At 50.4% G+C, this 19,053-nt stretch overlaps 5 protein-coding genes across 5 annotated transcripts; 4 read left to right on the top strand and 1 right to left on the bottom strand.

Moving 5' to 3' along the window:
• Window positions 1-109: 109 nt before the first annotated feature.
• On the top strand, window positions 110-1,368 carry BDQ94DRAFT_169462 (uncharacterized protein; the record flags this gene model as incomplete). The annotated part of the gene is made up of 3 exons (XM_026771299.1): window positions 110-764; window positions 825-907; window positions 964-1,368. The coding sequence occupies 3 exons, from the start codon at window positions 110-112 to the stop codon at window positions 1,366-1,368; spliced, it is 1,143 nt and encodes a 380-aa protein (XP_026627557.1).
• Window positions 1,369-6,882: 5,514 nt separating this feature from the next.
• Window positions 6,883-9,622, top strand: BDQ94DRAFT_177926 (Ras GTPase activating protein IRA2; the record flags this gene model as incomplete). Its single annotated transcript, XM_026773027.1, has 4 exons — window positions 6,883-7,087; window positions 7,155-7,288; window positions 7,338-9,180; window positions 9,237-9,622. The coding sequence occupies 4 exons, from the start codon at window positions 6,883-6,885 to the stop codon at window positions 9,395-9,397; spliced, it is 2,343 nt and encodes a 780-aa protein (XP_026627556.1). The 3' UTR covers window positions 9,398-9,622.
• Window positions 9,623-10,717: 1,095 nt separating this feature from the next.
• Window positions 10,718-12,816, top strand: BDQ94DRAFT_141684 (SEC14 family lipid-binding protein). The gene is made up of 3 exons (XM_026765875.1): window positions 10,718-11,316; window positions 11,535-11,658; window positions 11,735-12,816. The coding sequence occupies exons 1-3, from the start codon at window positions 11,096-11,098 to the stop codon at window positions 12,368-12,370; spliced, it is 981 nt and encodes a 326-aa protein (XP_026627555.1). The 5' UTR covers window positions 10,718-11,095; the 3' UTR covers window positions 12,371-12,816.
• Window positions 12,817-12,952: 136 nt separating this feature from the next.
• BDQ94DRAFT_169459 (uncharacterized protein) lies at window positions 12,953-13,894 on the bottom strand (the record flags this gene model as incomplete). The annotated part of the gene is made up of 1 exon (XM_026771298.1): window positions 12,953-13,894. One exon carries the CDS (start codon window positions 13,892-13,894, stop codon window positions 12,953-12,955), a length of 942 nt encoding a protein of 313 aa, XP_026627554.1.
• Window positions 13,895-14,563: 669 nt separating this feature from the next.
• BDQ94DRAFT_158919 (uncharacterized protein) lies at window positions 14,564-19,040 on the top strand (the record flags this gene model as incomplete). The annotated part of the gene is made up of 4 exons (XM_026769013.1): window positions 14,564-15,709; window positions 15,805-16,181; window positions 16,366-16,536; window positions 16,604-19,040. 4 exons carry the CDS (start codon window positions 14,564-14,566, stop codon window positions 19,038-19,040), a joined length of 4,131 nt encoding a protein of 1,376 aa, XP_026627553.1.
• Between the last annotated feature and the right edge of the window lie 13 nt (window positions 19,041-19,053).

Below are 19,053 nucleotides of genomic sequence, written 5' to 3'. Positions count from 1 at the left end.
AAGTCTCCTTCTTTTTCCAACAACACGCCTCTTCAGTTCCTATCGCTCAGTAATTAGCAAAAATCAAACCTCAAAAAATTCTATAACAAACCTAGTAACTTCTTACAAAATGGCTTCAAGTCATTCAGCGGTGAACCCGGAAGTTACTGGACCAAGTCTCTCAGACTTTCCCGAGAGTATTCGAAACAAGATTGTTCTGGTTAATATTCCTGCGGTTGAAGTGCAAGCCCTCATCGAAAAGGAATGTCCTCCAATGCTAGAGAAAATTGCACCATATGGTGTCAATTGGATGAGACATGTCATGTACAACACCATCCCCAAGGAGATCCGAGTCTACGCGTATCTCCATTATGACATGGCCCAGCCAGACTGGTACGAAAAGTATGGCCCTGCGTCTCTTCTTTTTCGATACAACACCCACAGAATTGAGCTGGAGCAGGAAGTATCTGAGGAGCAGGCCCGCAGCATGTTGAGGTTTTACGCTCTCGTACAATATTATGCCAAAGAATTGACCGAAAACACAATTCGGCGACAACAAGGAAAAACCCCTGAGTACGTTCCGAGAAACACTTCTAGAACTGAGATGCTACGTGTCGAACGTGCCCTCTACATACATGACATTCTATTGCAGGCGATGACCACCATACCCCGCCACACCATGACTCGTAAGGAGGCCAATGCTCCTTGGAGGAGTTTCCTAGGAAATTTCACCGGCTGGATGCTATATCAGCTGATTACCGTGACGAATCTCCTTCACAAATACGGTACGTGATCAGCCCGAAGTCTTACTAGTATTGAAGCGAGAATACTGATTGAAACAATAGATGAGGCGAGGTGCAAAGCTGATCATGTAGAGCTGCAATGCGCTCTCACCACGTTCTCCAAGGAAAACGACCGCAACTATCCGGTGAGTTCTAGACCCAACATACATTGAAGTGCATTGTGAGCCCTAACTATCTGCAGTTGGAAGGAGGATTGGCATTCAAGCGCAAAATGGACGAAAATTGGCATCAGGGATTGGATGCTGAAGACGAGGTTCGCTTCAAGTGCTGGAAGGCTGCTGGCAATTCTATACTTTCTTACACTTGGGCGAAGCTAGAAAACAGCGACCCCGAGTTCAACAAGCAGAAGTTTTCTCCAAATACTGACCCGGCTATCAAAAGGATGTATGATCCATTTGTGTTCATCGAGGAGGATAATGGCCCACACCGTCTCTGGTACGAGATCGCGGAGGAACGGCCTGCTAATCCTGATACGATGATGGGTCAATTCTACAGCGGTTCTGGCCATCCGCAATACATGCTCTTCATGTGGGATGAAGCCCGGCTGCGAGAAATGGGATACCTATCGGGTGACGACAGTCCTTGAGAACAGAATGACCATTCTTGCATCTTACCCACGGCTTGAGATCACCTAGGAGCTTGGTATCACTAGTCGTTCTTTTTTACTTGCTTACTGCTAAAAAATAAGCTCCCATTAAATCGAAACATACTTTTGCTTTGAATAACTATGACCCCATCATCTGTAGACCGCTTTTTCGCTTTCCACCAACCAATCCAGAAGATAATTATATCACGCTAATTGTAGATCTGTGCACATAGAGTTCATAGCACCGACCTTCAGTCCCTATCCACCCCAAACAAAACCAAACCATGAACTCAACACAAGTGATCCGCCCACAGACACAGACTAACCAGATCTGCTATACTAGACAACCTCTACTGACAGCACACCACACACTGAAATTTGGGGTGCATACTGTACAAATTGCAGGCTGCATGCATGCATATGTGTGTCACTGTGGATGTACCACTCTACAGTATGTTTTGTGTGACCCCACACTTGTGAAGGTGGTACACGATCGATTCGTATGTGCATAAGTGCATAAGCACGCTTGATGTATTTGATGCTGACATACTCACTTACTTACGGAAATAGTTGATTCGTTAGTTAGGATCAGGATCCGTGACATCAAGTATCTAAGTAAGTTGGTGATTTGCATGGTCGTGAATGTTTGCTTTTGACAGGTGCGCACTATCGAAGTTTAGTATATTAGAGTTGGAATTGGGCTGATTATCTACGGTTCTTTCTGGATGGGGGGTAGGGTGGGATTTGACTTCAGTGCGATTTGCTTTTTCTTTTCATTATTATACTTCAGGTGATGTACAGGGATTTGAGAGTAGGGGTTCGGGATATGAGATGATGGATCTATTTACCATGTAGGTATTCAAGGAGTGTGTATATTGGGTTCTTCTTTTTTGCTCGCTTATATTACTCATTGACTATATATATGAGTTCATCTACATTTGTGATTAAGGTGGAGAAAAGAGCTACTAATGACAGTGACGATGACGTTGACGCTGACGGGATCTGGTCACTGCTGATTTGGATCTGTGCGAGGATTAAGTTGGATGATGTCGATCGTTTCCATCGTTTGCTCTGTCGCAACTCGCAAGATCCATGCCAATATGGGGAAATCAATAATCAACTGAGGGATTTTTGGGTTTCATTGTCTAGATACAGTAGCCAATTCTGAGGCGGGAACTATGTTATGTTCCAATTTCACGGTTCGCTTCACGAGTCATGCAGGATCGGTATTCGTATTATGTAGATTACTGGTATTCCGCTTCTTTTTTGGTTATCGATTGTAGATAGATAATTTATCACTTAGACTAGTCCTCTATTTTCCATATGCCTGCCAAGCCCAGCAGTATGCACCATGAGGCTTTAGTACTTCCGGTAAGAATGATGACCCCGGCCGATCTACATGCATACATTGACCCTGAATACCCCAAGAATTTAAGCCACAAGGGTATTCACGGTTATTGACTAGTATGTATTGTTGAAGATTTTCAGGCCAAGAACAACAGATAATTAGATACAATCCAGTGGCAAAATTTATCATGTGTGCTTGGTATGCGAAGAGCAGAATCCAACTTGGCAGATAGCCGATCCTGATAAGAAGGGAGGATACCGTGTAGAATCTCTACTAAGTATGAAAAACCCCCCGCTCACGAGGACAATTACCCACCCGACATTGATCGTATCTCAAATGTCTCGCATCGCAATGCTGCATCGTCATAGGCTTGCATTATCGCTCATTAGTTCCACATAATTACCCGACTCGTTTTCCTAGACATGCTTGAGATCCTGTGCTACGCGAGAATTGCAAATCTGCAGGCTAGATTTATCTACTGTGGGCAAAATTACTACACTGCGGAGCAGGCACATAGAGCAAGTAAATAGGAAGGGATCAAATCAAACTAGTCAGATATTTAACCAAATGATTCAGACCCCTTAGGAGGAAAAGCCAATGAAACCACACCATTCCGACACACGAGGTTTCGATTTCAAATTCTCCCTCCTACGCGAAGCAAACAATCAATCAATCTTGTCAGGCGGCCTAATGTACGTACTAAAATGAAAGCCACCAACTGCAGGTACCACACATGCACTCCCGTCCAATCCATGGATGGATGACTCGAATCGCGCAAACCTGAAACTTGGTCCTTTTTAAGATTCAGTCATACTCCGCCCCCGGCAACTTCGTCTCACCAATCTTATCCCGGCAGTAGTGAACCGGTGGTACCAAACTCTCTCTCACAGTCTCACTTCCATCAAGTGAGAGAGAGTGGCTAAAGTTAGTTTGGAACTGGCGCCCTGCAGGTAAACGAACTACGGAGTAAGTCATGCCTGCCTGCCCCCCTCTTCCCCCCTCCTCTAGAATTTTGTGCTGCCTTGCCATCATGTCTCCCATGACAGGATGATTGACCTATGGGTCATAACTCAAAAAAGCGATGCCATGGATGGAATTCAAGAAGATAAAATTCGAAAGGCACTGATCAGATTTTCTCGAGATCTTGTGCATTATTATTATTATTATTATTTCTTTTTTTCCTTCTTTTCATTCCCTCCACTTTCTCTCTGCACGGTTGCGTGTGCAGTAACAAGTAGTTCAGACTAGTGCCGCGTCGTGCTATCCAGTACGGAGTAGATCCCCTCTTTTTTTTTTCCCCCTCTTCTCTTACAGTGCAAACCCCCGACCCGACTTGAGAGGAGTGGGTGGGTGTGGGTGGTGGCAACAGATTACCGACTTACGGGGACTCAGGTACCCGTGGACGGAGAAGCATTGGGCCAGGGGTAAAAACGAGAGAAAGAGAGAGGGCGCGCGGACGGATGGGGAAAAGGGACTGACTAACTACAAAGTATCTACAACACTAACTACTCAGGTCATGCGAAATTAAACATTTCCTGCAAAACCTTGGAATGTGCCATGCGATGGGCTGATGCACTAAAAAAGATTAAGATAGCATCTTAAGTTATTATCATTTTTTACCTTATGTTTTTACTGTGACAAATGGGAAGGCTGCTGCTACTACTACTGTTGCAAGTAATGCTAGTCTCTCTTCTACGTGGAATCTCACTATCTAGTTAGGCTAGGGTCGCTTTTTCGTGTGCTTAACTCCGAACCTACGCGCTACTATGGAGTACGGATACTAAGTATCTATCTGCACCCCCCGGTTACGGTACGTGCAAGCCGTGGGCTCCGCTGGGTTTTTCCCCTTGCGTCTTCTTGCATGGGCGACCATCCGACGGTCAAGAAGCGGCGGCAGACGATCATCCGGATATCATTATTTGGGGGACGGGGTCGATCCGGATGATTGTTTATGGATACTACTGTATTTTACTTATTTATAATGTATAAGTAATCGGAATTGTTTGTCTGTTGTTTGGATAAGAAGGTATTCTCATAGAGGGGTGAGGGTGAAGTTCAAGGTTTGAACGAGAGAGGGAGGGAGGGGAAGAAATACCCAAAGCGGTAAATGGAATTGGAGGAACGCTAATTTATCTCTCCGTCCATGGGTATAAGCTAGCTATTATATCCCAAACATCTGACCTGGAGAATGTCTCTAAATTCTTTGTCTTGGATTGACAGTCATGACGCATTGATTAATTCAACCTCGTCTGTCTCGATATCTGGCTGTCAGTCAGCTGGAAGCGGAATGGATTGACCGGTCCTTTAAAAATCAGGAGGCGTGTGCTGGTGGTGGTGGTGATGGTGGTGGGTGGGAAAATACTAACTAATAATCCCTGAGGGAGGAACAGACCGACAGACCGACAGACCAAGACCGTAGGGACCAATTTCAGGAACAGGAATTGTTCACTGGGTCTCTGGGGCTGCCTGGGTGGAGAGAGGGCCTTCATGTAATCCGTTCAACCGTTGGGCCACCCTGTGCTCCGTTCCCTTTTTTCCTTTCCTTTCCCCCCCCCTCTCTCATGCAATACTTAGTCAGTGGTTGGTACACACTGTGAAAAGAAATAGGGAAAAGGAAAAAGAAAAAAGAAATAGAAAAATACAAATGATGATACATACAAGTAGGAGAATTTGTCACTTTTGAGAAACACGTTTACGAAAAAAAAAGTAATGACCAGAAAGAAAGAAAACTACTACTACTCAGCAACCTCAGCATGATGTTGATGCAGGTGTAGACTAAATGCAGGTCCACCAGACATACTACTAGTACTCAAGGTCAAACTGCCCTGACGAAATTTGAATCCTCGCGCGACTAAAAAGTATCTACTTTGTTTAGTGGCAGTGGTACCTGCTTGGCCCTCCATCCCGTCCGCTGCAAGTCACGGAAACCAACTCCACCCTTAACCAACCGTAAACGCCGTCTTGAGGGTTCGAGCGGATTTATTTCTCCCCTCCTTTAGTCCACTCGCGAACCATCCTGTGCCTTTTTTTCCCCCCTCCCTCTCTTGTTTCTCCTGGATCTGGAGCACCGGCTCAATACCCATTCTTCTTATTCTTCCCTTAATGATCATTATTTATTATTATTATTATTATTATTGATTTTCCCTCTTCAACACTTCTATCACTCCAGCTGTACCCTCTTTGTTCTGCTGTCGTCGTCGTAATCCCCTTCACCCATTGTCAACTTTCCACTCTGATATCCTACCGCATTCTACAAAGTTGATTGATTGGGATCTCTAATTATTATTTTTTTTTTTATTCACCGCACTTGTTCTCTCCCTTTTTACTTTCTTTTCCTGATCACCCACTCCCTTCTTAATTCACTGTCATTCCGATCCCTTCCCCCTGTTGGTTAGTGACTTGCTTCCTTAGGAGGTTGCCCTGATTGATTTTCCTCTGCATCCGACCGGCATCTTTTCTCCTGCCTGCCTCCCTCCCCCCTCCAGTCTCTCTCTTTCACACTCTTCATCGATCATTAATTAACCCTCCCCATCCTTGCCTTGCGCCTCCTTCCCTCTTCGGCAGTGGGAAATTTCCTCTTCCATACCACAACCCATCTCTTTAATCTCCTCTACAACTCCTCCGTCCCTCTCCGATTCGGAATTATTCCCACCGCCTATCTTTGCTGCTCTTCAAGTTAACCCTTATAACCGCCCGGGCAGTATCTGAGACGCCTCCTGTTGATCGCATCCATCGCGCTCCGCTTCACGTTAATCCTCCATTCCGATCGCCCTTTACTTTTTCTCCATCCTATTTTTACTCCCTCTCTTACGCGACTAGCGGCGTCCACGTCTCGAGGTTGCCAACGCCGTTAACTCACCAACCGTGCACAGAGCTCGCTCCGATCGCTCGTTCGCCTCTACAGCTACAGCCTTCCCACACGTCCGATAAGGGGGTTTTTGGAACATCTGCGTTGCGTCGCTGCACTCGCTTGCTTTGTTCCAAATGATCAGTGGTTGTTAGAGACATAAACTTCGCGACTACTGCTCGAATTGTCATCATTGCGATATTGAAGGTGTCGAGCGTTGGTGTAGTTGATTGTTCGCCCGCATATATCGCGCCTGAACGCCCAATCGTGTGCTGCTCGATTTCGGCACACACTTCACCACGCTCCTTTCTTGCACATAATGTCCGTTGCTACGATGCTACAACCCGCTTCGAGAGCCTCGACCTCCTCGTCTTCTTCCTTTCAGCCCGTCACACGCCAAAACACCATGTCTTCCCACGATACGCGGTCCCTCCGCCAGTCGAAGCGGCTGTCAGTCACTGCGCTGTACATGTCCATGAACGCGAAGGACAGAGACTTGGATATATCAGACGATCTGGCGAGAGGTTAGTCATTGGGTTTGGTTGGAACCTCTTTTGACTTGGACACGCTTGCTGACATTGTGTGGGACAGCTCAAATATATCTGCGCGAACTGAAGGCCAAGATCTCCACTCAATCGAAGAAGAATTTCGTCCTGGAAAAAGATGTGCGGTATTTGGATTCACGGATAGCGCTGCTGATCCAAAACCGTATGGCTCTGGAAGAAGTAAGAATTGATCCCTCTGTCTCGCGTGGGTAGTTCCTGACAGTACCAGCAAAACGAAGTTGCCAGCCACCTCGACGATGCCATAGATCCCCAGGAGGGATTCTTTCCTAACGATGAGCGAACACAGAAGTACGGCAATCTTCTCTTCCTTCTTCAGTCCGAACCCCGTCACATCGCCCACCTGTGCCGTCTAGTCTCCATGTCCGAGATCGACTCCCTCTTGCAAACCGTGATGTTTACTATCTACGGTAATCAGTACGAGAGTCGTGAAGAACACCTGCTACTTACCATGTTTCAGTCTGTCCTCACCTACCAGTTTGATAACACTCCGGAGTACTCGTCACTCTTGCGCCAGAATACCCCTGTTTCCCGCATGATGACCACCTACACCCGGCGCGGTCCTGGCCAGAGTTACCTGAAACAAGTCCTTGCCGACCAGATCAATGCCCTGATCGAGCTGCGCGACGTCGACTTGGAGATCAACCCGCTCAAAGTGTACGAAACCATGGTGAAACAGATCGAAGAGGAGCAGGGCTCGTTGCCAGAAAGTCTTCAGAGGTCTGTTACGGCGGAAGATGCCGCGGCAAATGCGCAGGTGCAGGCCATCATCGAACCGCGGTTGAAGATGCTCACCGACTATGCCAACCGCTTCTTGAACATCATTATCGAGTCCGTGGAGGAGACACCGTACGGCATCCGGTGGATATGCAAGCAGATCAGAAGCTTGTCCCGACGCAAGTACCCGGACGCTCAAGATCAGACCATCTGTACCCTAATTGGAGGATTCTTCTTCCTTCGCTTCATCAACCCCGCCATTGTCACGCCCCGCTCGTATATGTTAATCGAATCGACGCCCACGGAGAAACCCCGGCGCACGTTGACTCTGATCGCGAAGATGCTTCAGAACTTGGCGAACAAACCCTCGTATGCCAAGGAGCCGTATATGGCGAAACTTCAGCCTTTCATCCAGCAAAACAAAGAGCGCGTGAACAAGTTCATGCTTGATCTGTGCGATGTACAAGATTTCTACGAGAGCTTGGAGATGGACAACTACGTCGCGCTCTCGAAGCGGGACCTGGAGTTACAGATTACCCTCAACGAGATGTACGCCACCCACGCCTTGCTGGAGAAGCACAGCTTGGCTTTGGCCCAGGACCAGCACTCCCATCTCAATGAACTCCTGCAGGAGCTTGGTGCTGCGCCACCACAAGTCCCCCGGAAGGAGAATAGGACCATTACAGTGCCCTTGTTTAGCCGCTGGGAGACTTCTCTAGATGATTTGACCGCAGCCTTGGATATCACCCAAGAAGAAGTCTTCTTCATGGAGGCCAAATCCACCTTCGTCCAGATTTTGCGGTCCCTCCCTCCGAAACACCCGGCAATGCGTCGTCCACTACGGCTCTATCTCATTGCAGAGAGCGCTGCGACTCTTAAGAACGATGCGGTAATGGTCCGGAAAGGAATCCGCACTATAGAACTGCTCGATCAATTGATGAAATTGGGCGTCATCGAACGTGCCAATGACTTCAGTCTCCTGCGGGACGAGGTTGAACAGGAATTGGAGTACCTAGGCGGCCTGAAAGAAAACGTCTTGAAGGAGACGAAGAAACTGGAAGAAGTTTTTGCCACCATACGCGACCATAACGCATACTTGGTGGGCCAGCTGGAAACGTACAAGTCGTATCTTCACAACGTCCGCAGTCAGTCCGAGGGCAAGCAGCGGAAACAGCAGAAGCACCAGGAGCTCGGACCGTACAAGTTCACGCACCAGCAGCTTGAAAAGGAAGGTGTCATTCGCAAGAGTAACGTTCCAGAGAATCGACGAGCAAACATCTACTTTATGTTCAAGAGTCCTTTGCCAGGCACTTTTGTCATCAGCCTGCATTACAAAGGTGAGCAGTGGCTTTAATCCTCTCTTCTTCTGCTTCTTTACTGACCCAACTGTCAGGCCGTGCTCGTGGTCTTTTGGAGCTGGATCTCAAGCTTGATGATTTGCTCGAAATGCAAAAGGACAACCAGGAGGACTTGGATCTGGAGTATGTCCAATTCAATGTCTCGAAGGTGCTTCTACTTTTGAACAAACGATTTGCACGAAAGAAAGGGTGGTAGAGAGACCGCATCGATGGCCTCTCTTCTACACTCTATCACGACGTCTATGAAACGGAGCGGATAGTCACCGGCAAGCCTCAAGATGGGGGCCAGCCTTCGGTCTCGGGGCTATCAAGTCGCCAATTTGATGACCGACAATTGGCCTTGGAAATACGCCAACATGCCCGGAAGACCGTGGCAGTGTTATCTATTTGGATCGTCTATTCTACGTTATGACCTGGGGACGGACGATTGATTTGTACACTTCACCATGCGGCTCGCCACCCAGGCGTGGTGCGGGTCGACTATGGATGCATAAGATGAGTTGCTTCTTTTTTTTGTTTTCGTTATGTCCGATTTCGTTAAGATAGGGCTCCTATGCGGGGCAGTAATGTGGTGAGGCGACCGGCTCTGTCAATCCCAAGCATGTGGTCCTGGACTCTTTCCTCGCTGGCTCGGGGGTGAGTGGTCATGAGCAGGGTTTGTTTGAGCAGTGTTGCGTTTTCGTTTTGTCCTCGCGACGGCTATACCCCGTTGAATGATATTGCGCTCGAGTGTCTTTTATTGGGTCAGTGCGGTTTGATGAGATTGGTGCGCTGTGTTGCTTCAGCGGCTCTAATGAAGCCGGCCGTCATGTTACCTTGTGTTTATGTGTACTAGTATGCCTTGGATTTAGCGTTGTGAATTCCCCGGAATCATATATTATATGGCTTTTAATGAGGATGATGCTCTGTGGTGTCTGGGCCCGCGAACAGTCGGCAAAGACCAGACATTGTTTAGGATTCTTCGATTCTTTTGGGTAATGTGATCGACCTGCGTTGTTCGTATCTGGCGATGTAGGTGATTCGATCGTCGGGGTTATTGGCTAGCAATTTCCGCCGAGTGATATTCGGCCAAGTTGCCCAGATACCACCAGCATTGATCTAAACCCCTACGTCACTGCCGCCGGGGCGCAGAATGGCAACGGCGCGACCGCCCTGGAACGAGAGGGCGCATTGGCGTAGGAGAGGCTTCGGTGGTCGCTAACCAGGGGCTTCTGAGGGGGGTGAATGGGAATGATGATCATGAGGCAGGATGCCTCCTCATCAACAAGTAATTTGAATCGATGATGAAACAGATGCAGCCATGCATGACGCCTCAGAGTCCTCCGTAAAGAAGGGGGAAATGGACAAGTAGTTGACCGCTTTACGCGCCGCCCCTCGGTTTTCAGGCACCCAATTCAGGCCGACTGCTGCCACTGAACTTCCAGTAGGCAGTTTGGTAGGCAGTCATTTCAGTCGTAGTGAGTGGTCAACGCCAGTAGTAGGAAAGTTGGATTCCCGTCTAAGTTTGACTGTTTCCGTCCGCCGTCTCATTTCTTTCTCGCCTTCTGGCTTTTTTCTATTATTTCTTTTTTGCCTCTTTCTCTTTGATTTCCCTCTGTATTCCGCCTCTGGTTAATTTCCAGATTAGTTGTTCATATTCCGGGCAGTTGGTCCTCCTCTTCTCCTTCCCCTTAACCGCTGCTATCTGCGACATCCCGCTTAATTGTCCCTCCCCACTCCCCTCTCTCCTCCTCCTCTCCCCCCCTGCACCGCCCGATTTCTCCTCTTGCCTCCTTCTCCTCCTCCTCCTCCCTTTTGAACATCAACTCATCCCGCCTTCGGGTCTATAACTTTCTCTCAACCCTCTTTTACTCTTCCTTTCCCCCAACCCTCTTCACCCACCATCACCTTCACAATGGCGGCCCCCCAGTCCAAGTACGATGACTACGATTTCCCGACCACCGCGCCGGAAGCCCAGCCCGGCCACCCTGGCCACACCACCCCGGAGCAGGATGCGAAGGTAGAGCAGCTCCGGGCCGAGCTGGAACAACTTGGCTACACCGAGAGGCTGGATACTCTGACGCTGTTGCGTTTCCTGAGAGCCCGGAAGTTTGATGTCGCTGCTGCCAAGACCATGTACGTATTTGCTCCCTGACTATTGTGACGACTAGCGCCAGTGACTGGGGCCTACGCGTAAGCGGATGCTACTGGGAAGACGGCGTTGAAAGTCTGTCTTGCATTATTTTTTTTTTTTTTGCCTCCTATTTCACGGAGACTTCGCTCCGAGATGCTCAGTGATCATGGAATCTTGAAATGTTCAAAGCGCGCGCTAACATCCTATCTTGGAAATAAAGGTTCGTCGAGTGCGAGAAGTGGCGGAAAGAGTTCGGTACTGATGAGCTGGTCCGCACTTTCGAGTACCCCGAGAAGGCTAAGGTCTTCGAATACTACCCTCAGTACTACCACAAGACGGACAAGGTGCGTGATTTGAACAGACCGCTTTTTCCTCCACCGCTAGACTGGTCGAGACGCTAACGATCGGGATCCCGAATAGGATGGCCGTCCTGTCTACATCGAGAAGTTGGGCAAGATTGACCTCACTGCCATGTACAAGATCACCACCGGCGAGCGCATGCTCCAGAACCTCGTGACCGAGTATGAGAAGCTTGCCGACCCCCGTCTGCCCGCCTGCTCGCGCAAGGCTGGTAAGCTGCTTGAGACTTGCTGCACCATCATGGACCTGAAGGGCGTCGGTATCACCAGCGTCCCCTCCGTCTACGGCTATGTCAAGCAGGCGTCTGCCATCTCCCAGAACTACTACCCCGAGCGTCTGGGCAAGCTTTACCTGATCAACGCCCCCTGGGGCTTCAGCAGCGTGTTCAGCGTGGTCAAGGGTTTCCTTGACCCGGTGACCGTGAACAAGATCCACGTCCTCGGCTCCAACTACAAGAAGGAGCTGCTGGCTCAGGTCCCCGCTGAGAACCTCCCTGTTGAGTTCGGCGGTACCTGCACGTGCGCCGGAGGCTGCGAGCTTAGCGACATGGGCCCGTGGCAGGAGTCTGAGTGGGCCAAGACCCCCAAGTGGGCTGCCCCGAAGGAGCCTGCTGCTGAGGCTCCTGCTGAGGCTCCTGCTGAGGCTGCTGCTGAGGCTGCTGCTGAGAAGGAGGCTGAGGCTCAGGCCACCGCATAGAGGCTTTGTTTCATCCACCGTTTCTGTTTCTTTTCGTTCTACATCTTGGATCAATATGGTAAAAGCTTCAGGCACTATCTTGCCGATCTATATCCCTTCTTTTGTTTCTAGAACTGTTTTGCTAGGGAGAGGTACGCCGCGGGTGCCTGTCCACTTTCTTTTCATATCTCAAGATACGTGCTGGAAGGGTTGTTGAGAGTTGTTTCAGGGGATTCCGCGGTCCTATTATTATGTGTTTTGCTTTTGGTCGTGCTTGTTTTCCTTTTGCAGTCAGATATCAAACACCATACGAGCGGCGCGAGGTGCTTTTTATAGATTGGAGCCGGGGCAGTAATAGCGGACAGAGGATAAAAGTGTTACGTGGTCAGGATGCTCTAGGTAGAACCAGGGTATACACTCAGATAGCGTTAGAGTGAATGTTGCAGAAGCGTCCTTTAAAGCACCGAGATGCAGATCATGTATTCATGTTGCAAACACATCGTAAACCGATTGGTATCATCCCAAGACCCCTGCAGACGCCGACCAAACCCAGTAGAACGGAATAAACAACCCAGTGATAAGCAGACAAGCCTAAACAAACACTCATTTCTTCTTCTTCTCCTTCTTCTCCACCACCTCAACAGCCCGCCCAGCCCTCTCGGCCTTCCCCAGCGTCGAAGAAAGAGCATTCCCATCCGCCCCATCACCACTCGAATCCACCTCCGCCCCAGACACCCCCTCACCTTGAAGCCGCAACAACGTCCGCAACGCATCCTCATACACCTCCGCCATCTCCCCACTCCGCCACCTCTCCGCCTCATTCTCCGTCCCCAGCGAAACCTCCAATTTCGCCCGCGATCTCGTCATCGGCCCTTTCCTTTGTGTACTTGCCGTTGTGCTCCCCGCATCAGTCATCTCCGCATCCTGTCCCCCACCCTGTTGCTGCTGCCCTTCTTCATCTTCTTCCTCCTTCATCTCCTCCTCCTCCTCCTCTTCTGTTTCCTGTTCATCCTCCCTCAACGCGCTCCTCAACTGCTCCGCATACGCCTTCGCCGCCCGCCCCGGCGCATCCCGTCTCAATTGCGCCACCGTCGTCGTCAACGACTCCAATTGCGCATACAGAGATGTTACCCGCGATGCTAGTTTTCCGTCGTACGCTTCGTATTCCACTTGTTCTGTGGGGGCTGTGAAGGCCGCGGGGAAGGGCCATTCCGGGGATGTGGAGTCGAGACCATTGATGCTTATGGAGGGGGAGGCGGAGTTGAAGGTGCGGTTTATGTACTGGGAGCCGTTATTGTTAGATATTGCAAAATGGATAATGGTGAATGAGAGACCTTGGGGAGGAAGGGAGAAGGGATAAGGTATTACCTCATCGACTAATTCTCGCACTCGCTCGCGCATAGGATCCGGTCCATCGTTGGGGTTCGCGGACGGGGGCAGGTGGAGGTCGAGTTTTGCTCGTGAGAGCGCGACGGTGTTGGCGTAGAGGTAGGTGAAGTCCGCGGGCGATTGGAGTTCGATTTTGCGGTGGTGGTCGGTGGACATTTTCTATTCTCTTTCTTTTATTTTATCTTTTTTTCTCGTCGGTGGGGGTATAAGTGGTGGTGGTAGGGGGAGAAATAATGGTGAGGAGGGAGGGGAAACGCGTCCAGAGTATGTTTGATGATTGTGATGCGGAGATACGATAGCAATCTAGCCATTTATCTGTGCCTGAGGCATCAAGGGACACGAAGTGAATATATATGCCTCAGGCATAAGGTAGTGTCGATCGCCCCGCAAACGATGTCATCATTGATCGAAATCGGGAAGGTGAGGAAAAGTAGTTCCCATTCCATGCCTTGCTTTGCAACGAACTACTAACTTACTTTTCTTCATCATCTTCGTTTCTCCCAACCAGGCAGGTTCCGGTGGGTAGTGAGTTTGTCGCACCATTTCATTGAATGTTTTACTTAATTTAAATGCCTTGTTGCTTTATATAGCCTCTTCTTCTTGCAGGCTACAAGAATAACTTATTCCTTACTATTCTAATTGGAGTGTCCCCTTTTAATCTCCAGCTAGTCCAGTTGTCTTGTCTCACATACAACACTATTCTATCCCTGCAGGATGGCCTTATTTTCGCTGCGATGATCGGCACCCTTTTTCTATTTCAGTTATAATTTATAGTTATTATAAGATTCACCTCTGCATACATTGAATAGTAAGGAGGCATCTACAATGGACGACAACGACCAGTCCAACACAAGCAGCTCCATCGCCCTCATCGATAACACTGCGCCCCGTCGCCGTCACTCTGAAACTCCCACCGCTACAACAAACGGCGGCAGCCACGTCTCCCGGAAATGGACGAAAAGATCAATTCGCGGCGAGCTCAAGAAGCGCAAGTACGCTAAATGGCAACCGGATCGATTAGGTCTCACGACCGATGATGAAGACAACGACAACTACAACTACAACAATAATGAGGGGGAGGAGAACATACCATCATCCAGCCGACGCCCCTCAGAAAGACCAGAAACAGATCTCTTCACTACAGAAACAGCAACCACCACCAGCAACCCCCCCTCACAATACCAAAGTCAAAGTGACAGCCAACAACCCTCACCCCCTTCGCACGACGTAAGCGCCACAGATTTCGCCCCCGAAAGCACCCTCACCAACACCACCACTACACACTCCCACGGTCCCACAAAACTCACCGGCCTTAAACCCAACACCGAGCTCGACATCCTCTATGAGAACCAACGCGGATGGTTCTTCTTCGGCATCCCCCTCTACTCGCACAGCTCCCTCCTCAACTTCGACCCCTCCGCCTGGCAGACCGCCGATCTGCGCGACAGCCCCGTGGACATCACAAACGCGCAAGTGCCCGACCCCAGCTGGGTGTGGGCCTGGCGGTCCTGGTACGTCGATATGTCCGGCGACGTGGACGACCAGGGATGGCAGTATTCGTTCTCGTTCAAGTCGACGGCATGGCATGGGTCACATCCATGGTTTCATTCGTTTGTGCGCCGGCGCAGATGGGTCCGAGTGAGGACGAAACGCTTGGTGGATAGACATGGCCGGACGGGCTTGGAGATGGCGCATAGGTTGAATGAGGACTACTTCACGATTCATTCAGGGAAGAAGAAAAAGAGGCCGGTTAGTGAGGTTGGTGGTGGTGGGTATGGAGCTACGAGTTTGGGTCGGACCACAACCGCGACGACTGCTAGAGAGGAAGAGGAAGTACCGATAGAGGAGATAGCCGATGTCCCGGCCCTGATGCATGCGTTGAGAGTAGCGATTGTGGATCGCGAGAAGGTGGATGCGTTAGATCGGTTCGTCGAGGAGGGCGGCGAGGAGTTGTTTTATTTGGATGAGAAGGTAGTTCCCCCTATACGCTTACCCTCAGATCGCCATTTCCTTTCCCCTCAATATATCTCTTCCAGCAGACACTGACTACTGTGATAACTGTTCAGATCCCCGAAATCATGTCCATGTTCGTCTTCCAAGCCTCCCGCTGGCACTTCGTGATCCACCTCACCGACGTCGTCGAGTCCCTCTCCCAGCGACTCTCTTCAGCCAGCGGCAACGAAGCCACCGAGCTGCAGCGCAAACTGAATCATCTCCAAAAGGCCACTGAAACAGCGAGACGCCATCTCACTGGCCCCGGGGTTCTAAGAACCGAGAACCGGAAATCGAGCATGGAGATGCTGGATTTAACACCCGTGTCTAAGCGCGGGAGTCTGTTAGCGAGATACTCTGGCCGGTTCGAGTTCAAGTCAATGGATGATGGAGGGGAGATCAAGGGAATTCCTAAGGAGGCGGAGGTAGGCAGGGAAGGGCATATTTTCCAGTATTCTTCTTGATTGGATTGGCTATGGAGTTATGGGGTGGATGGGCTAGTACTCTTTGGTTAGCGTAGAATCTGTATCATTATTCATCTGTCGTCATTGAAGTGTTTTCACATCATACAAATCATCTGCAATTAACATCTCAAGACTATATACATACGGAGTACAATGCTTGGCACCGCGGAGGTGCAGTAAAAATGCCAGCCACGACCGCCTACCGCCTACCAACCCCGGTAACCCCAACCCGACAACTAACAGTAATAACTTTTTTGGCTCCGAAGCTCCCTGCCTCTCTCCCTCGGCCATTCCGATCTCTCGAGTCCTAACGACCACGGCCACGGCACCAACGCCTTCCAAGTTCAACCCCCTCGCTTGGCTGGTGTTCTTCCCACATGTTATCTCGTGGTCGACCGTGTCTGAAAAGACGTAGTCTATCTACCGTCTTAGACACCGTCGCGGCTAGTCCCGAAGAACCTCTCCTATTCCTATACCCTCGCTGGGTGGGTTCGGCTGTACGACAACGGAGACTTGTTTCCTCGGCTTCGCAGTGTGGAAATGGGAATGCGAATGCATATAATGCTGGGAGGAGGACGGTAGCGAGACAGCCGCCGCCGCCGCCGGCCGGACGGAAGCTCTCGTTTGGGAGCTCGTCGAGACGGTGGGTTTCGACGACGGCGGCGGAGGCTGCTGTTAAGACGGAGGTGAAGGGGGAAGATGTTCCGCCTGAGCAGGGGAAGTCAGCAGATGTCAATACTCCACAGAAAGGAAAGCGTGGTGAAGAGAATACCGATACCGGATCTGCGTCCATTTATAACGAACTAGACAATGACCCGCAAACCGAGGTGAAGAGCGAACGACACGTCTTCAACATCTTCTCCGACCTACAGACGAGACCTGTTCAGCCGACGGCGGGTCGAAAGGGTATGAGATCGTCCGGTGAACCGACGCCCGCTATTGCGCTGAAGCGACTATCGCACCGTGACCGACGGAAGTTGAGATATCGGCTGTTTTTGACGAAGCAGAGTCAGGGTCGTGACAAGGCGAAGAACAATCAATGGAACAAGTGGACGAAGATCCGGGAGATGTTGGAGGAGATGCATGAGGATACGCACGTCTGGGCGAAGAAGGGCGTCAAGCAGAAAGAGTTGCTCGTGCCGGAGGAGACGATCGCGCTCTTGGCCGGCGTGACGGATATGGCGTTGAAAGAGAATGTTTGGTATGTGCCGGTGCATAACGGGTGCAAGGTGCATGTGCTGCGTCCACTGCAGAGCCAGGGTCAGTTTCGGAGAGTGATTCTCTCTGGCTCGGAGCGGGTTGTTGAGTTGGTGAGCGATAGGATTGCGCAGGCGAGAAGACTGCAAGAACAAAGTGATCCCTTGGTCGATATTCAAATCCCGCTTGCGCCGATTATCCCGTCTATTGAGGCGATGAAGCGTCAGGGTGCTCCCGTGCCGCTGGTTCGAGGGGTTTGGGATATACAATCGGCTGTCAAGCAGGCCGCGAAGTTGCATATGGTCTTGCCTGCTGGGAAGAATCTGTCTGGGATTAGGGATTTCGCGGAACATGTGGAGGAATTGACGAGATCGAAACCTTCGTACAACTCAAAAATCCCCTATTCGCACCAGAAGCAAGTGGCGAAGGCCCTTGTACAGCTGTTCCGGAATGAGGCCTATTCCAGCTTTATGTCGACGGCTGCGTTAAATCGAGCGCTGTCGTATCTGCTCGATCATGAGTTTTTGAACGCCGCCCGCGACATCTTTCTCAGGTCCGAACACCTTGCGACGGTGGATACCTTTAATATCCTTCTGAAATCTGCAGCCAAGAGACAAGACCTCCGCTTCTTTCGTCAGTTCTTGCTGGCCATGTCTCGGCTGAGCATTCGGCCGGACCCCAATACATGGCTCACACTGCTGGATTGTCTAGTTGCCCCCAAGGCGAAAGCAGACCTCGTCACATATATGCTGCAGCGCGGGTACCTGGAGAACATGGGTGCGATGCGGACGGCGCTACATCTGACACTGCCGAACACGTTCCGCGCCCACTTGGAAAGTGGCAAGACTGTGGATTCATTCATCAGGCAGACCGCCGACTCCTGCGGAGATAGCTGTTTTGTTCCATCTCTGATCAGCCAGATGTTCGGTGTCATCGTCAGGCTGAAAGACTTTGCTGCCCTGGACCGGTTATTCGAGATCTGCAAGCAGAACGATCTAACCTTCAACAGTGCTACCATTACCCAAATCTTGTCCCTTTTTCGAGCAGACATGCCCACCGCTCTGCGATATCTCTTCCGCTGCCTAGAGCGCCCTGAGACGAAGCTCGAACGGCACGCATGGGAGCGGCTCTTCCTGGTCGCTTTCAAGGGCCAATACTATAACATCTGCCGGGTTCTCTGGAGGTACGCGTGCATGTCCGGAAACGTGACCTATAAGATGAAGCGCACGGTCGTGACTTCCTTGATCCGCAATGTGCCCCGAAAGCCGGAGACCAACGTCCATACAATCTGGGATGTGAGTGCGGGCAAGGTCATCGTGGGACTGGATCTGCATCGCCCCGACCATAAACTCCAGACCACCGTGCTCGACAAACTACCTCGGGAGTATCGCTCCAACCCCATCGCGTACCTAAGTTCAGGCTATAAGCCCAGCGGCGAAGAGCGGGAGCAGCAGATCCAAGTGGCCTCTGCGCTCACGCAGCATGATATCGAGATCGGTTCCTGGCATCGCCCGCAGCTTCCGTTGTTAATTATGTTGGAGGCAGCCTCGGTCTTGGATCAAGAGTGGCGGAAGGTGCCGCGGCCGGTACACTGGCTGGTCCAGAATGCCATTCGCGTGCCGGTGAGGAAGTCGATGTATCCGGCTTGATCTGTCTCCCTTG

This window comes from Aspergillus welwitschiae, assembly GCF_003344945.1.
Source record: "Aspergillus welwitschiae strain CBS 139.54b unplaced genomic scaffold BDQ94scaffold_12, whole genome shotgun sequence".
NCBI lineage: Eukaryota > Fungi > Ascomycota > Eurotiomycetes > Eurotiales > Aspergillaceae > Aspergillus > Aspergillus welwitschiae.
The sequence above is the reverse complement of the archived record's forward strand: the minus strand, read 5'-3'. Positions and strand labels throughout refer to the sequence as shown.

Bases quoted from the DNA above. Each gene is read 5' to 3' on its own strand.
- BDQ94DRAFT_141684 (XM_026765875.1), top strand. From the start codon at position 11,096: ATGGCGGCCCCCCAGTCCAAGTACGATGACTACGATTTCCCGACCACC. The intron at 11,317-11,534 runs GTACGTATTTGC...TTGGAAATAAAG, and splicing joins GTCGCTGCTGCCAAGACCAT to GTTCGTCGAGTGCGAGAAGT. The intron at 11,659-11,734 runs GTGCGTGATTTG...GATCCCGAATAG, and splicing joins ACTACCACAAGACGGACAAG to GATGGCCGTCCTGTCTACAT.